The sequence below is a fragment of the Borostomias antarcticus genome (assembly GCF_949987555.1).
Source record: "Borostomias antarcticus genome assembly, chromosome: 5".
NCBI lineage: Eukaryota > Metazoa > Chordata > Actinopteri > Stomiiformes > Stomiidae > Borostomias > Borostomias antarcticus.
This window is the reverse complement of record NC_140238.1, coordinates 19,334,798-19,353,382: the sequence shown is the minus strand read 5'-3', so window position 1 is coordinate 19,353,382 and position 18,585 is coordinate 19,334,798. Positions and strand designations below refer to the sequence as shown.

The following is an 18,585-nucleotide window of genomic DNA, read 5'->3' as shown; positions in this document are numbered from 1 at the left end:
CACGCACCATTATAGGAGTCATCATTAGAACATAGATTATTGTGGTAGAAATGCTTTTATTCACCTTTTCACCTCTTGTGTTCCCATGCCTGAAGAACGCTTTTCTCAGTGAGGGGAGCAGTGAGGGGAGCAGGGCTGCCCTGACTGAGTACCCAGTCCTCACCTCCCGTGGGCACAGGTTCTTCAGAGCCTTCCTCACTTTCTGGCGGCGGCCTGGTCCATCAGCAGACCACGCCTGCCCCCAGTGTAGAGAGAGACCCAGAACACCACCTATACTGCAGCCACCCAGAAAGCAGTACGTTCAGAGAAGTGATGAAACAAGTAAGAGATTCATTTGGTTATCTGTTCTCTAACATGATTTAGATCCTCTCACCATCTGTAGAGCTTTGCCATGAATGTTTGTATTCCTGTCAATCTAATTTGCGTACTTTCTTTATGATCCTCTAGAAGAGCCACTTTGAAGAGGAGGTTTGAACATGTGATTGAGGGAATCATAAAAACAGGGAATGCAACCCTCCTTAACAGCATCTACACTGAACTCTACATCACAGAGGGACAGAGCAGAGGGGTTAAAAATGAACATGAGGTTTGGCAACTTGAGAGAGCATCCAGGAAACAAATCACATATGACACACCCATCAACTACAATGACATCTTCAAACCCCTGCCTGGTCAAGAGAGACCCATCACACCCCTGTCTGGTCAATAGAGACCCATCACACCCCTGCCTGGTCAAGAGAGACCCATCAGAACTGTGCTGACTGTGGGCATCCCTGGTATAGGAAAAACCGTCTGTGTGCAGAAGTCAATCTTAGATTGGGCTGAAGGAAAGGAAAATCAAGATGTGGAAGTCATGTTTGTGCTTCCTTTCCGGGAGCTGAATTTGACGAGACTGCTGAATGTTTTCCACCCAGAACTACACATGGAAGATGCAGAGCAACTTGCTGTCTCTAAAGCCACGTTCATCTTTGATGGTCTGGATGAGAGCCGACTGCCCCTAGACTTCAGAAAGAACCAGACCTGCTGTGATGTCACAGAGTCAACCTCAGTGGATGTGCTGCTGACCAACCTCATCCAGGGGAATCTGCTCCCCTCTGCTCTCCTAAGGATAATCTCCCGACCTGCAGCAGCCAGTAAGATCCCTTCTGAGTGTGTTGACCGGGTGACAGAGGTACGAGGGTTCAATGACGCACAGAAGGAAGACTACTTCATGAAGATAATCAGTGATGAGAACCTGGCCAGAAGAATCATCTCACACATCAAGACATCAAGGAGCCTCTACATCATGTGCCACATACCAGTCTTCTCTTGGATTTCTTCCACAGTCCTTGAGCACATGCTGAGTACAGAGAAGCAAGGAGAGATGCCCAAGACCTTGACTTAGATGTACACACACTTCCTGCTCATTCAGATGAAGCTGAAGAACCAGAAGTATCAAGGGGAAATCAAGACCAACCAGGAGGAGCTCTTGAGGTCCGACAGGGAAGTTCTCCTGAAGCTGGCAAAGCCGGCGTTCAACAATCTGGAGAAGGGCTTTCAGGTCTTTTTCATGTTCTATGAAAAAGACCTGAAAGAGTGTGACCTCGATGTCCAAGAGGCAGCAGTGTTCTCAGGAGTTTGCACAGCAATCTTCAAAGTAGAATCAGTGCGTTTTCAGAGGTCAGTCTACTGCTTTGTGCATCTGAGCATTCAGGAGTTTCAGCGGTCTACATGTACCATTGTTACGCAACCAAGAACATGGAGGTACTGGAGCACTTCTTTCAGGATGAGGAGTCTCCGGATGAGGAGCCTCTGGATGAGCTGTCTCTGAATGAGCTGCTGGAGGGGGCGGTACACAAAGCTTTGCAGAGTGAGAATGGACACCTGGACCTTTTTGTCCGCTTCCTCCACGGCCTCTCTCTGGAGTCCAATCAGAGACTCTTACGAGGCCTGCTGCCTTAGATTGAGAGGAGGCCAGAGAGCATCCAAGAAAGAAGCAGATTCCTCAAGAACAGGAGGAGAAGAGAAGAACATCTCCCCAGACAGGTGCATCAATCTCCTCCACTGCTTGATGGAGATGAATGACCATTCAATTCAGCAGAGCATCCAAGCTTACATGCAGAAGAAGACATCAACCCAATCCCTGACTCCAATACAGTGCTCAGCGCTGGCCTACATGCTGCAGATGTCAGAGGAGGTTCTGGATGAGTTTGACCTGAACAAATATAACACATCACAGGAGGGGCGGAGGAGACTGATCCCAGCTGTGCAGGTCTGCAGAAAAGCTATGTAAGTATTCATCTTACATCTTTCTCAATGTGATCAATCTATTCAACCTTGTCTGTCCCATTGACCCAGAGGTATCTTCTGGACGGGAGCCCTCCAAACAAAACATGATATAAAACTATAAACACAAAAATACAATTGTAGATACAAAAATACAATAATACAAAAAATCTGATACAAATGAATATAAAATACAATAGACAGAATGCACAGTGCTGAGTAAGGTGCTAAACACTTAATGAAAGCAATGATCAGAAAAGATCTGTCCTTTGAATTGGTCCCTGATCTGTCTTTTGAATTGTCCTAATGGATAAAGCTTCTTAAGTCTATACAGCTGAGCAAACAATGCAGGACCACTATAAGATTCGACCAACGTACCAGCTTTCCAGCGAGCTTCGGAACAGCAGGCTCCGGGAAAATACACCCCCAGGCTACGACGGTGCCCCGGAGTCGTTCCGCAACTATAAAGTTGACGTGGGCCCATGTTTCTCCTCCTGAGCTCGCTGAAAAACCAGCAGTCGTCCCGAAAGTGACTTTTTTCTCCTTTTTCCTCGTCGCCAATTATTGTAAATGAAAATCTTACTTGGTTTAGTTTAGATTTCAAAGAACACGCTGAGTGGTCGGTCAAGCTGGTTTTAAACAAAGGCAATAGTTTTATTCTGTTACGATACTGCAGAGTCGGACTCTAGCACAGGAAGTGACATCCAGGCAGAGTAAAGATACTGAGAAAGGGGGAACTCTATATAGGGGGTACAGGGGATGTGTGATGCTACAGACCAACTGGTCTGAATAAACAAGATTACTTCTGTGGGAATGGAGTTAACTTCTGGTTTTCACAAATGTTGTAAAACAATAAACTCAGAGAACTTCAGGAACATCAATCAAGTAGGAAAACAGAAAAACTATTTTTGGAGTGAACACATGGGTGATGACTTGAAAATACTTTAACAGTATTCTAACAGGCGCTTTACGGCATTCCTGTGAATGAATTTCAAGTCTCAACAACGTGTTCTGTTTTCCCCCTTGACTGTTGTTCTAAACTTTGTAGTTCGTTCTCATCAGATCAGTCTGTTAGAACTACAAATTCTTCCCTGTGTGACATCACTTCTCTGTCCTTCATCCTGAAACTATGTCACTTCCTTTTTCACTGTATAACCTAACGACCTCATCCTCAAGTGAACTCACTCTGCCTGGATTCACTTCCTGTGCTAGAGTCCGACTCTGCAGAATCGTAAACAGAATAAAACTATTGCCTTTGTTTAAAACCAGCTTGACCGACCACTCAGCGTGTTCTTTGACAATCTAAACTAAAGCAAAAGGTAATTTCCTTAACAATTATGGCGACGGAATGTTCTATGGGACGGCTGCTTGATTTTCGTCTTGTTTTGGGCTGATTACACGGACTCGTGACGTGCTTTTCTCAAGGACGGGGGGACTTCAACCTCGGGGACTCCATCGTAGCTGGTGGGGTTTTCCCCCGAGGCTCGAATCAGTCTGGAACTTGCTGAAATCTGGTACGTTGTTTGAACCTAGTTTAGAGTGGTCCCTTTCTTTGTTCGGCTTTGATAACTTAGACAATAGTGTTTATTCGAGCCGGTGTTGCGCACGTGTGCCCTGGTTAGCTAAAGCCAGTTTTTGAGCCGCATGCCCGCTTAAAAACCTATATAACTGAACCAGGGTTGGTTTTGTAAGCGTTCGCATTTGGAACGTTCGTGAAGTACTTCACAACGTTCACTTTCGGAAAGCCTTCTCTTTTGAATTTTTGTTTTGGGATCCGCGTTGTGGGGGTTGCCGCGACGCGAGGGGGCTTGTTGTTGTCTTGAGGCTCGTTGTTTTTGTTTCTATTTACTCCTGTTGTGAAGTGCACACAGAGATGGCTGATTCACTTCGAAAGATTATTTGGAATCCCCGGGGGGGTTAGCTGGGTAGCTCGTACCTAAGACGTAATCCTTATTTTGTTTCGTTTTGTTTGTAGACTTGGATGTGTGTGTTTGTGGTAGACTGCATTTGCTGCATCCTGCGTTTCATGTGAAGCTGAGGCTTCTTAGATATTGGATCCATGGTTCTGCTGATTCTGTTGAACATCTGGTTAATGAGTTTGGTAAACTATGCTTGCCAATAATCCGTCTGCTAAGTGAACAATGTGAAGCTGAGATAAAAAGGGACTCTGTGAGACTACAAGCTGCACAGTATAGGTATTTCAACAACATCGCTCGCACTAAGCAACTACCGATGGGGGGACAGAAAAAAACAATCTGAAGACTATAGAGATAATCAGGTATCTTCACAACGAAACAGCAGGGTTTACAAATCTAATCAGCGTTGTTATTTCTGCAACCGAAGAGATCATTTACAGAGGACATGTAGACTATACGCTAAATTTCAAAAGTCTTTTGTTAATACTCCACAGGGTGGTGGATTCTGACTAGATAAGATAGATATTTCAGTAGGGAAAGTCTAGGGAGAGCGAGGGTGTATGTGACAGGGGAAAAGGGAAAAGGGAAGAGAAAGAAAGTAAAAAACATTCATATTTGCCAATATCTTAGTCTGATACATATTGTCTGACAACCAAATTTTGAGAATTTTTTTTGTTCTGTTTAAGATTTCATGTTATAGCTGATTTCAGATGCACATTCATTGGTTTTGAGTTTTACAGAGAACTGACGTTCCTGGACTACCGGATAAATGCCAAACCGGTTGGAACCGCAAGTCTTTTAATAATTTGAATTGACTGCCACTTAACCCTCTTGGCGCCAGGTTTTTTTTCTTTTTAAACAATATTTTGACATTGAAATTTCTAAAGAGTGTGGCTTTAAAGTGGTTAGAGATAGAGACTCACTGTAAATGAGACAAATGTTGAGAATGATCCAAAGTTTATGTTGGGTCTAAATGTATCCAACTAATTTGCATATTATGATGTCATAGGGTGGCGGCCAACTTGAATTATGCCATTTTTCAAGGAAATATGGGATATTTTGAATCAATTTGAACTTATTTCAACAAATTTCCCCACCTCTGTCCATTTGTTATGTTATCCAAATATCAAATGAACAGGGAAACAGAAAATGGTAAGCCAACAGTAGTAAACAAACTAATTACTATGCCACATAGTAGCATCACTCATGTAAACAGAAGGCGTCTCTTAGCCGCAGAGGCCTGTGTACCTATCTATCCAGTGTACATATCTATCCAGGTGACACTGTTTAGTTTTTCAGAGTGTGGTACCTCTCATTGCAAGGCACAGCACACAGAGCCACACACTGGCCCTGCTGTCCCCTCTCAACATAGGCCTACTCATCATTGTTTACAAAATGCAGAAGTGACAGGATGATTTCAAATCTGTTCCTAGATCACTTTGCCAAATCCAGGTGTAAAAGTTGGCCAAAACTGTGCCCAGTAATCCTCAATCTCTGATTTCTCTACCAGCCCCATGGACAAATATCATCCAAAACTTGCTCACAATTAAACCTTATGGCAGACATTTGGCGTTTTTCCAACGCAATAATCTACTAAATTCTGCTGACTCGCTCTCTCAATAACTCTGCTCCGCTCCGCTCAACCCACAACTGAATGAACAGTCATCGTGTGTATTTATAGTAAACGTGAGAGAGGACAAAAACATATCTATAAATATACTGTGCTTACTGTAACTGTACAAAATCATTGTTGTGATTGGTCATAAGTTGTGCGCGCGCGATTCATTTGCAGGCTGCTCTTCCTCCGAGCGGCCACGGTGTCTGAGCTGGAAATATGACGCTATCTAGTCAGACTGGCCGAGTGTCATGGAGAGGATGAGACTTACCCTCAGCTCTGGTGAAATCGGTTGTAACGTGAACCACGGAATGTGCAGGGCTTCGTCACCTAAATCATTCCCAAATGACCAGGAAAAGTCGCTAGATTTGTCGAGATTATTTTGTTGTACGTGGGATGTGTTATTTGTACAAACACAACGCAAAAACTCAACTTTAGACGGTAGGCTATCTTGCAATCGAACTCTCCATCCTGGTATTTTCTAGTAATTGTATATCCCCATCCACATGGATAGACAAAGTAGGCTACTGCACCAGGCAAAGCAACCTATCCCCATAGTTTACAACTTTGTGGTTGGACGTAAATACGGAAGTCGGCTACACAAATGGATAAACCAGAGCTTGCCAGACAGCGCAATTTGTCTACTTTTACAGGTAAAAAAACGCTTGTCTCTAGGTCAAACTATTTCAGAAATATGCCGTCCTAAAGAACATATGGTATTTAGGAGCGCTGGCGCGCCCCGTGTATAAAATAGGGAACTCGTAATGAGATTTTCTCAACTATATTGCATTGGAAGATGGTGTCATACTGAATCGAGAGCAAAGTTATACATGTCTGCCATCTAGTGGTGGCGGGAAAATCGAGGTTTCAGCGTGTAAATATCATAAAATCACTATTTTAATCAGTAAAAAGTTAATCTGCCATTTTGTGGAACAAAAGAAGAAAAAATAATAATAACAGGAAAAAAAAAGAAAGATAATCTCTCAGTACAGCAGTGATTTGGTTGAGTGAACGTGTTTAGTTTTTTTTACTGTACTTTTGACATTGTATTTTGTTCTCATATTTCCTTTTAAAATGGGAGCTACTGCTAGTACACCAAAACGTGAACCTTTTCTTGGCGCTGCTAAGTTAGTTGCATTGAACTGTGATCCTACTGTATGTGAGCAAATTGCTTTGGGGGTTAAATATAGTGATTTTCCCCCTGTGTCAGGTACTTTATCTGTTAAGTTGCTAGGAATAGTTAAGGGACAGCTGGAGAAGTTTGAATTAACTAAGTTAGGGAAGAAGCCAAAGCACCACATTAACTGGTCTCACTTTTCTGTCTGGGAGACGACTGCACATAACTTATTATCAGATAATGATGATCTGCTAAGCACATGTAGGCCGTTTCCTGATTCACACATGATAGGCCCCCAGGCTCAACCAGCCCCCGCTCCAGGCCCTATGCATGAGGCCCCCCTTCCTGTTCTAACACCTCCTGTCCAAACGTCCCTTGCTCCTGTTACGTCCCTTCCTGTTGTTCAGCCATCTGTCACCCCTGCACCTCCTATGTCTCAGGTATCAACTCCCTTGCCGTTAACTGGTACTATCTTTGGAGCCCCCTTACCCCAAACAAGGATGTCTGAAATATCGGCTCCCCTAGGTTATTACTCTTCTGACACCCCACCCTCTGGGCCCTCTTCCATTGACCATATGGTTGCTTTCCCTGTGTCATACCCTCCTAATGTGTCTCACCCTCCAGTACCCCTGATCACCCCTTTGACACTGCCACACCGTCTCTGCCCCATCCCTTTGTTTCTGCTTCTAACTCACAAGATGACCGTCCAGGTTATTATCTTAGATCTGCTGATTCTGTTGAACATCTGGTTAATGAGTTTGGTAAACTATGCTTGCCAATAATCCATTTGCTCAGTGAACAACGTGAAGCTGAGATAAAAAAGGGACTCTGAGACTACAAGCCGCACAGTTTAGGTATTTCAACAACAACGCTCGCACTGAGCAACTACCGATGGGGGGACAGAAAAAACTATCTGGAGGCTATAGAGATAATCAGGTATATTCACAACGAAACAGCAGGGTTTAGTTAGCGTAACCTATACTGCATCTTCCATGCTTTAATTATGTTTTCAAATTAGCACACTGACCAGATCATGTTTCAAAAAACAGGGGTAGTGAAGGATGTTATCACGTTAACTGGTCGTTGCTAATGAAACAGACTAGTAGAAGTTGAATTGAAGGTAGTGAGGAAGTTGTATTGAAGGTAATGAGGACGTAGTTGAAGGAAATTAGAAAGTAGTTGAAGGAACAAGATGCAGAGCTGAAGAAGAAACTTAATGTGTAATATTTTAAAATAGTGGGCAAAGGCCAAGCTCCTGTTGAAACCTCTGATCCTGTGTCCATAGGTAGTATGGCTGCTAACTCCGCTGCTAAAGCTGCGGTGCTCTCCTGTTTTGTCTATGCTGTCTCTCTCATCTGTGGATTCACAGGTCTCTCCTCCCATGTCTCTGAAAGACATTGCCGACCTGAGAGGGCTTCCTGCATCTCCAACCAGGCCAGTGGGTTGTGATCCGAGACCTGAAACCACCGTTCCCGTTGGCTGGGCCCGTACCAGTTCCTGCTGCCAACTCAGACGTAGTTAAACAAGTTAAGCAAGTTAAACAATTTGAAGTGACCTCTTCAATATATCACAGCATGTATTAATATTTTCAGATACAACACACAGATTAGGACAAATTAATGATCTAAGCATATTTATGATATGTGAAATTAAGGTTCAGAGAGCCATTCCAAATGGCGTATTTTTGAGCTTTAGGGAAATAGCGTATTTAACTTTAAATAATGTTCCTAAATGGAATGCTTATTCAAGTCCTGGATATTCTCAAATGTGTGTGTATCGTTTTTATGTGTTTTTCATCGTTATTATTTTTTAAAATATTCTTAAGTGTATGTTTAACTGCTGTCACAGATATGCCGATGCTGCCTTAAAAAGTTACATTTACTATTATTTCAATTCAAGACCTTAATGATGTCTGTGCCATTGACATTGAATATTTGGAATATTTTGATACATAATCTGTTGGTTCTAATTTGAATTTAAGGGTTTTCCTCTAAAACGAAGAAAGGTTTTTTCCCACTTAGTCATGAATATATGAAATGTCTTAGATTAGTAATCATGTTATCTTTTTACCTTGCTTATGCCAAATTAAAGTGAGGAGTTTTGGTACGTGATTGCATATGGGAAGAAAATAATCTTAGTGTGTTAAATAACCTTGAGTTTATTCATCTTTATTATGCTCCACCTAGTGGAGAATAGATTACTTCCTTTCCATATGTGTAGAATTAGGTTTTTACCAAATCTGTTTGACTGTTTTTATGATATTTTATAATTTGATTCCACATGGTTGATTCTTTCATTTATATTATTGTTGTGGATGTTTTACCCACAAGACTGGGGAATTGTTAAAGTATTTTCAAGTCATCACCCAGGTGTTCACTCCAAAAATAGTTTTTCTGTTTTCCTACTTGATTGATGTTCCTGAAGTTCTCTGAGTTTATTGTTTTACAACATTTGTGAAAACCAGAAGTTAACTCCATTCGCACAGAAGTGATCTTGTTTATTCAGACCAGTTGGTCTGTAGCGTCACACATCCCCTGTACCCCCTATATAGAGTTCCCCCTTTCTCAGTATCTTTACTCTGCCTGGATGTCACTTCCTGTGCTAGAGTCCGACTCTGCAGTATCGTAACAGAATAAAACTATTGCCTTTGTTTAAAACCAGCTTGACCGACCACTCAGCGTGTTCTTTGAAATCTAAACTAAACCAAGTAAGATTTTCATTTACAATACCGCGGGTCAAGTTACAATCTTATGTTCTCACATCTGTAGTTTTCTCTGTATGAAGTGTTGGTTTCAGAGGACAGAATTAAACTTTTTTTTTTTTATTAAATTTTTGAGATAAAATTCTGAAAAAAATCACACTACATCTTGGATATGTGGCCAATGTTGTCACTTTTTATGAGGATGATCAGACATTGATTTGGCGAGAATTAATAGGAACTGTATACAGAACTGTTAACAGTAAAACTTTTTGATGTGCTGTGGGCTCAATTTTTCATATTTCAAAAATCTGTGAGGATCGTTTGGTAAGGAGAGTCTGAAGATACAGTATATACATTTTTGTGTCAATTGAACAAAAAATGTGGGAGGATTTGATAGGTTTTACAGTTTATGAAAAAATCAGAGTGATGGACTTCAAAATTCCTGCAAGGTCAGAGCGTATGAAAGTTTTGTCTCACTTGGGACTACATTGACATGGTGGTTTTACAGTGAGAGCACCTATGGCTGATTTGTTATGATTTTTTAAAGTTTTAAACTTTAGACTGTTGCTGTAGCGCCATCGTCAGCTTTATTGACCTACAATGTAGGTTGAGGACTTTGGGTACAGTACTGGAGCTATGTGCAAAGTTTGGTGATTTTTTGTCCATGGGAAGTCAGACTTCAGTGGAAGATGGAGAATAATAATAATAATAATATAGGCAAATACAATAGGGTTCCGGCAGCTACGCTGCCTGGCCCCTAAAAAATAAAGAACTGGATAACAATAGTGTGAATGCTCTAAAAAATTCACACTAATGATGAGACCATGTCAGGTAGGCTAGGTTATTGAAGAGGAAGAGAGAGGAGAATGATGAGACCAGTCAGGTAGGCTATGTTATTGCCGGCTAGCCATGATTCACATCAGGGGGATTCAGGAACAAGGCAAGCTACCTGTAGGCTAACAGTTTTGCCCGCTTCCCAGGGACCAGTAAACTCTGTTCGGGCAAGAGGAATGCCTCATGCAGGTGTCTGATCGGACAAGTAAAAAAATGAATATTATAAATTGGCCTTGTGTTGCTAACGTTACGTAACCTTATCTGAAAATACAGTTTGAGCTGAAGCGTAGCCTGCTCCATTTGAGCTACGCGCTGCTGTCTGTCAGTCTGTCAGCTCTTCAAGCGAGCGTTGTCAAGGAGACATAAACCACAAGCGCGAGTAGGTTCTGCAACTTTCGTGCGAGTCAGGCGCAGCGCTGCCTGATGGATTGTGCGACCGTCTTTTTGGCTGGCTGAACTAACACTAGCTTGCGTTAATGTTCCTCCAGCCACCTAAAATGTGCCAATCAAAATAACTGAAAAAGCAAAAAATTATTTAGGCATGTTTAAAGACTAGATTACCTTTTTATTTATTTATCTACAACTGCTGTTATAATGGTAACCTACAATACATTTGATTAAAATATGTCTATAAACCATATTTATTAAGTGCTTGTGTGGGTTTACTGTTTTATTCCGTCCAGTTACATGTAATTAATTACATTTTAAGCTCTAAGACTTTACCAGCCTTACGAGATAAGTTAGGCCATCTTTATAGACCTACTCTTCAGACAGGACTGTGGCACAGGCACAGAGTGGAGGCACTGGTGAGAGAGAAGAGGAGAGAGAGGTTGGTTGTTGAGAGGAGCGCAAGAGAGGAGAGAGGAACAAAGGAGGAAGAAGGGTGGTCTCCGATCCCCCACTTTTTCCGTTTCGAAATCAGACTTTTTTTCACACACCACCACAACATGAGATCAGTTCCAAAGGAAACACTGAGTGTACTGAGAGGTTCAAATCTAATACATCTCTTAACAGATCAGATAACAAGCTTCATATATTTAAAGCTCAATGAGCTAACTTTTTTATAGTTCAATATTCACCTTTACTTGCTATTAGTTTATGAATTGGCCTTAGCAAGAGCCCCAAAATCGTTTTCATGACATGAGACTGCATGAGACCCTGTGAATTTATTATTTTAGAATGGTGGTGTACTGGCTAGTACACTGGCGGGAAATTGTGGTGGAAGTGGAAGCGTTTTCCGTGTCACGATATCAGGAAGACAACAAACACTTCACCCCTCAGCTGCTCCCACAGCATCGCTTCATCCCCTCCAGCATGGTCTGGTCTGCCTCAGCTGCTCCCACAGCATCGCTTCATCCCCTCCAGCAGGGCCTAGTCTGCCTCATCGCTCAGCCTCTCGCCTCTCTTCTGCAGGACAGAAAACAAACCTCTCAGTGATGAACCGTTCACAGTGTTAACTGTTTTCAGTGCGGTGGGTGCGATATATACAGTACATACAATGTGTGTGTAACAGATGTGTATGCACATAAGTTTTCTTAGGATCTCACAATATAATCAGGATTACATGGATGGATTACATATGGTTTGCATTGTGTAGATTGGAACTAATGTGCTCTACCAAAATGTCTAGATAATGGTGGAGAGTGGTGTGGAATCAAACACTTACTGTACCAATGACGGCTTGAATAGCCTCCTTATGTATGCCTTGAGGACTTTGTAGGCAACCAAGCTAACCAAAGCCACAGACAAGTAGGGAGACAGTAATTCCATGATACAGTACATAAAATAAAGCTCTTTTCATGATTAGAGTCACATCCAAACAAATCAGAGCTCCTCACAGGTGAAACCTAGCCCCAAGCAAGCTGGGAGGCTGGGGAAAAAGGGGGTCCTTTGGGGTGGAGGGCTGGAAAACGCCCATATTGAAATATCTTCACCAGAACCCTGCCTACATACAATCTGTGTGACAGTTGAACTTTTGGACTTTTATCATTATGACAGAGCAGACAAGGTGTTCCATGTTCTTCTACATAGAACTTCTCTATGTAGTGAACTCAACAAAGTGACATCAGAAAGTTCTATTACTCAAATTGTACTTTTATTTCAGGAAAATATATTGTGTTAAAGGAAGCATACATCAATACATACAAAAGTTAAAAATCAGCATGTATAAATTGAGTTGCATTGCCTATTATGGCCCTGAGAACAGGAGAGATATCCCCAATAGAAAATATTCAAATAAAAATATCCCAGCATCAACGTACCCTTCATCAGAAAGGCAGAACAGACATGTGCAGTATGGCTTACAGTAGGATTCATTACCTTTCACTGAGATATTTGCCTTGATTAAAGTAGCTTTTAGACAAGAGACAGCCTAGGCTGTAACAAAAATAACTTACTTCAAATAACAGTAGCTTTTCCAACACACAGAAGAATACCAGTAACATAATGGAAAGGTCAACATATCTATTAAAATCCTTATTCTCCTGTGCATTTTAAAATATGCAATTCACACAATTAAGTCTTAATTGAATGCAGTAGGCAGACATTAATCAAGCTTCATAACGGGAAGGTATAGAGTCCACCATCTTTCCATCACACCAGGTCTTCCATGTGTCTGACCCCACTGGTGAACACTCCCATTCCACATCTACTCACAATCCCCCACAGTCCAGAGGTCCAATTACTAGTCTAGTCATCCTCTGGGAACTTGAACTTGGCGTAAACTATGAGCATGACCATGGACATGACGACACACAGTGACCCAATGACCAGGTAGGCGATGCCCAGGAACTGGTTCTTGCCGCCCATCCAGGACACATTGCTAATGATCACCTTCTTCCGGCCGTCGAAGCTCATCACTGGGTAGTCTGGAGGGGAGCGGATGTTAAGGACAAGACTGTGTTGATGGAACAGTAGCTACATACGGGACTATAAACTAGCTAGCTATTAGAGCTATTAACTTGCTGAAGAAGATTCTCCTTGTTAAGTAATAAAGATGACCATCTAATTGCTGATTATCTCTAGCCTACGGAGGCTCTTTCACAGGGGTTCATCTTATTTACTGCATGTGCATGAAGAAATACCTGAACTACATTTTAAACAGTCATCTTATTAACATTGTATGATGGTTTCAGCCACTCAAGAGAGACTTGGCTGATTCTTGCTGATGGGGCGGCTGTGACTTAGGAGGTAGAGCGGGTCATCCACGTAGGGTCAGCAGTTCGAATCCTGGTTCCACCTGTCGACATGTTGAAGTGTCCTTGGGCAACACACTGAACCCCTAATTCCCCAATGAGCAGGCTAGCATCTTGCATGGCAGCTGTCACCATTGGTGTGTGAATGTGAGTGTGAATGGGTGAATGAGAGGCCATTGTAAAGTGCTTTGGATAAAAGAGCTATTTAAGTGCAGTCCATTTACCATTTCAATCTGGGGCTTGTTATCACACAACAGGTGCAGTATTTACATTGCTCATTTGCCAGCTGCTTTGTCTTGCCTGTGTTTACTCTTAATGACTTGCCTGACGAAATAAAGGTTAGGTTAAATAAATACAAATAAATCGTTTTCCTCCTAGGCTCCAGAGGTCTTGAGTCACAGTGACACCGTTTCCCTCTCATTCTCTCTGATCAGGAGGGCCACACCCTCTAGTCAAAAGCTGGTTGAACCAGTCGGGCTGAGCTGTGCGGAGCACACGATCTTGCTAGCAGCAAAGCTGGGGCTTTCTGTTGTAACACGATACAACTCCTCTGACATGGGAGCGGAACACGACAGTCCTTTCAGGGAAGGTGCCCTGCTGCTGATCACCACTCCCTACATCTAGACGGGGTTGCCAACTTCCACCAACCAGCTGAGAGTTCACTTTTCACTTGTGCCAATGTATGCTGTTTTTCTTGAACTTATATTTAACCTTGTTTTATTTTTCAGCCCCCTAACCCCTTTCCCGCAAGAGGCTTTTGCTTTTTGCCAGGCCGCCTTTCTAAATAAGAATGTGTTCTTAAATGCTTGCCTGGTTAAATAAAGGTTAAATAAAAAATAAAATAAAAAATAAAGTGTGCGCATAATCAATACATTTTAATGGACTGGTCGGTTACGTTTTTTACAGTGTGAGAAAGAAGCTCATTGTTTCAGAGTAAGAAGGAAAAGCGCAAGTGTCATGCCAAATGCGTGTGCTGTCGATTCTGATTTAGCTGATGATTTAGCATGAGGGATACATCTAATGTGACTGAAGGGGAGGTGACAAAGGCTCACTGAAAATAAAATAAATCTAGGAAGGTATAAGCTCCTATCAACTTAAGACAGTGGTCATTGAATTGCTTGACGTAATAGCGTAACGTTTAAATCATCTGTCCTGCCTTATCTAAATTAAAATACACCTCTCAGCTCTTCAGAATATTAGGACGGCTAGACACAGATGTGTTTCCCTCCCACCTTCCCACTGGCTGTCCCGTCACACTGAAGATAGAAAGGATACTGTAGGCGATTTCTAGGGAGTAGTTCCCAGCAGGCAGGCCACCAGCGTAATCCCCTTCTGTGATTCGTCGATACAGCTTGCGGAAGTCTGGCAGGGCCGCCCTCCTCATCCAAACTAGAAAGTCCTGGTTGATGAAGCCATTGTTGGATGGGTTTGAGGGGTCCAACTCATAGGCTGGTTTGGACCAAGAGAGGGGCTTCACTGTACCTACATTAGAGAAGCATATACATATCAATCACCTGCTTCAGTGCACAGCTGTATAATGTTATATACTGTATATATATGAATAAATTTGAATCAGCTATATTGTGTGAAACTGGTTCAAAGAATACAAACACAGATACCAGTATGTTATAACTGCTTGGCCACCGCAAACTAGAATTTAATAGAATTGGACAGTAAGGTCAACTTACCCATGAGAGTTTTTAATTCACAGGCAACCCACAGTAGCCCCTTTTCTATGTAATTGACAATGAGCAGAGAGAGTTACCATTGAAAGCAGACTTCAGAGGGGTGACGGAGGGATTCCTGTACTTGATGTTGTAGTCTGTCCACCAGGCGATCCCTTTGCCATCGAAGGGGACAAGCTTCTTCTTCCCATTGACGATCTGATAGAGCACAAACCTGTCTACATCGGCCCAAAACACAAGAAGACCTGCATCAAGTACCTGAAAATCTCAGTGCAGCGTCATACAAAAGCAGGAAAAAAGTATCTCAAAATGATGTCTTAAGTGGGTTTGGCGTACCATTGAACATGCTGTTTGCTACAGACCCACAGGGAACTATTGGCTTGTTGTCAGAGTTATACTGGTAGGGAGAGCAGTCTTCACTAGGAGTCTGGAAGAGAAAAAGAGACACAGATGAAGAGTTTCCAGTGAAAACACATGGGCTGCGTTCCGAATTGCATACTTCCATACTGTAGGCTATAGTATGCCAAAAAAGGATGTAGTATGTCCCAATGCTATGTCCCAATGCATAGTAAGCCACATGTAGTATAGCAAAAATACCAGGATGTCTTACTACATCCGGTTGTATTTTGCAGTATGCAAGCCAGCAGGCTTTTCTGTCTATTCTGACCCACAATCCTGTGCGGAGTGGAAATTACGTCACGTGCGTGTCGCGACAGCTGTGGATGAAGGTTGCTTTATGGACTGCTACGGATGTGGTCAAATTTCAAGGCGCAATGTTATGACAAAGTAGTATGTCCCAATTGTATGTGTACTACGTGCAAAGTGGTACTTTCTAGGGGCATCTGTAGTACGTACTAGCTGTAAAAAGTAGAAGTACAGTATGTGATTCAGAAAGCAGCCATGGACTCTCGGATTGGACTGGACCCAAGTCTGGGAAACTCTCCCCGTAAAAATGTTGTTTTCTACTAGAATCTGAATAGCCTCTCACCTTGAAGTAGTCGAGATCGCCGGACAGCTGGTAGTCGTCTTTGGAAACCCCGTATTTGCGGTAGTTCTGGAAGTAGTTGGACAGACCATAATAGAAGAACACTGGACCCTGCAAAAAGATACATCAAAATAAATATATTTAAGGATTCATTTATACAAGATAAACTCACAAATCCACTCAGTTTAGTAAAGCACAGGAATGGAAACAGGACAGTCTTTGTGTTTGCCTGTGTAAAACAATACCTCAAACAGCTTGTTGAGAGAGAAGTCCAGAGTGCAGGTACAGTTCTTGAACGAGCTGTCAGAGCACTCGTAACAGGGAGAGTCGATGTCTACTCCGGTATAATCCCTCTGCAAAACAACAACAGCAGAGAAACTACCATTAAATATTGATCAGCTTGCACCTCTACGGCTCACACCTCTCAGGCACTGTGACCTCGCTCCATGCTCATGCTAACCACAGCCCTCTGAACCTGAGCCCTGGAAACAAGGCTGTGAAAATGTAGGTGTTACATTCAAGAGCAGGACGTATGCGCCTCTGTAATGTTGTTTTACAAAAAGGGTATAGCGCACCTCATCCAATGTGTAATACACACCAGACCCTGGGATCAGCATTCCTGATTCCCCTAAAGAGTCAAACTCAATAGTGATATCAAAATAAAGTTTATCAAGCTCTCAAAACGAAAAATTGTTCATTTGGTTTGGAAATACAGCAGGTCAGAGTCATGCTCTCTGACTTCTGTTACTGTGGCTTACTGGAGCCATACCTCCAGCACTTGGATGTTCTTCGAGGCGACGAAGAGGGCGACGCCGATACCGATGAAGGCCAGGCCGATGAGGATGAACCCCGGGATCACGATGCCGGCGGAGAGCATGGGCTGCCAGGCGGGCAGACGCTGCTGGGTGAAGGCCGTGTTGTCTGGCCGGTTGGCTGTCTCTTCCTCTTCCTTCATTCCTTTCTTCTTCTGGGATTCTGGGAAATAAATATACCACCACCAGCGTTGTGTACTTATGTGAGACCCATCTCTCTGCACTACTGCAGCACAATAAACACTGATAGGGCAATGACATAATCAGCACACAGGAGAGGCTCAGCTCAGGTACATGTATGGTGGAATGGTGAAATAGAGAAAACACTGCGAGGCTATGAACCCTTTCCCAGCAGAGCAAACAAATATTTATATAATATATAAAGAAAATAAATATTTATGTTGAACAGTTAATTGGGACCTCAGTAGAATTCACTATTTAAAACTATATCACAACTTTCAAATAATCTGTAGGCCTGTGCCTTTGGAAACTTGAATTCCCAAATCGTCTATTTATAGCATGCTTTAAAGAAGAAAGGCCAAGGAAGATCAGCTAAACAAAACTGCGTGTTTGGAAACATTGAAATTAAAGCAGTGAAGATATAATGAGCACAGTTCGCCAACAATGCGCCTTTACAGGATCCAACCCAAGCTGGCTGTCAATCAGTTCACAGTTTTCTTATACCCGTTAAAATCACGAAATTATCTTATACCTGTTTAAGTCCTGAAATATCCTTTTTGCTATTGGATTCACTGGTAGTTTTTCCTCAAAAGTTTCGACGCTGAAGAGAGAGATGGGCGCAGCCTCGCTCACCTCACCTTTACTTGCGGTGCTGCTTCCCCCTTTCTTCTCCTCTTCCTGTCTGTCGGGTTCGTCCTCAAACACTAGGCTATACGTCATTTACATGCCAGTTTGAAACAACTCCTCCACCTCTTAGTAATTATAGCCTAGGCCAGCAACTCAACAATGTCGGTATATATAGGCTATAGGTCTAAATACATTCGTTTTATCATTAGAGTGCATGTTTGCACACCTTATCTCTCTAAACTCTAGAGCCACAAATTACACCCTCAATCTCTTTTATCGTCAAATCTATTCCTCTCAGTAACCTCACAATAAGGTTTTGGGACTTCGGATATCCCATGTGGCTAGATCGAGGCCCTCTCGATACAGTGAATGAAAGTGAGGTAATAGTAGGCTAAATCAAGTAGCAAATTGTAGCCTATTGAGGGTTATCTGTTTCTGTTACAATCAATCATAACCAAGAATGGTTACAATCTTCACCTCAAATAATGACGCACGTGAGTGCTCACTCGATTTGGCTCCCGTATTGCATCTTGTATGACGGGGTATCCTTATTAAAAGGGATAAAGGTAAACCTCTCTGCCTACAGGCTTCGCCGGATCTCAAAACGGGGAACCCAGGTTGTAGACCCGCCCATTTGTTGATTGACAATACCTT

At 42.5% G+C, this 18,585-nt stretch overlaps 1 protein-coding gene and 1 pseudogene across 5 annotated transcripts; one reads left to right on the top strand and one right to left on the bottom strand.

The window, feature by feature from the left end:
- Positions 1–312: 312 nt before the first annotated feature.
- LOC311309657 (NLR family CARD domain-containing protein 3-like) lies at positions 313–1,941 on the top strand (annotated as a pseudogene). Its single transcript has 2 exons — positions 313–321; positions 710–1,941. The product of its transcript is annotated as an NLR family CARD domain-containing protein 3-like (transcript).
- Positions 1,942–12,546: 10,605 nt separating this feature from the next.
- tmem30b (transmembrane protein 30B) lies at positions 12,547–18,533 on the bottom strand. 4 transcript variants are annotated; one of them, XM_084438676.1, is made up of 8 exons: positions 18,409–18,533; positions 17,082–17,287; positions 16,558–16,665; positions 16,316–16,423; positions 15,664–15,754; positions 15,408–15,545; positions 14,918–15,124; positions 12,547–13,315 (listed from the first exon to the last, which is right to left on the bottom strand). In XM_084438676.1, the coding sequence occupies exons 2-8, from the start codon at positions 17,265–17,267 to the stop codon at positions 13,137–13,139; spliced, it is 1,017 nt and encodes a 338-aa protein (XP_084294802.1). In that variant the 5' UTR covers positions 17,268–17,287; positions 18,409–18,533; the 3' UTR covers positions 12,547–13,136. The 4 variants fall into 4 exon arrangements, with proteins under 4 accessions (XP_084294802.1, XP_084294799.1, XP_084294801.1 ...); XM_084438673.1 differs by lacking the exon at positions 18,409–18,533 and adding an exon at positions 17,943–18,348; XM_084438675.1 differs by lacking the exon at positions 18,409–18,533 and adding an exon at positions 17,938–18,061.
- Positions 18,534–18,585: the final 52 nt, after the last annotated feature.

Bases quoted from the DNA above. Each gene is read 5' to 3' on its own strand.
- tmem30b (XM_084438673.1), bottom strand. From the start codon at position 18,024: ATGACGTATAGCCTAGTGTTTGAGGACGAACCCGACAGACAGGAAGAG. The intron at 16,424-16,557 runs GTATTGTTTTAC...ATCTTTTTGCAG, and splicing joins CTCTCAACAAGCTGTTTGAG to GGTCCAGTGTTCTTCTATTA. The intron at 13,316-14,917 runs GTATCCTTTCTA...GCTCCCCTCCAG, and splicing joins CTCCCTAGAAATCGCCTACA to ACTACCCAGTGATGAGCTTC.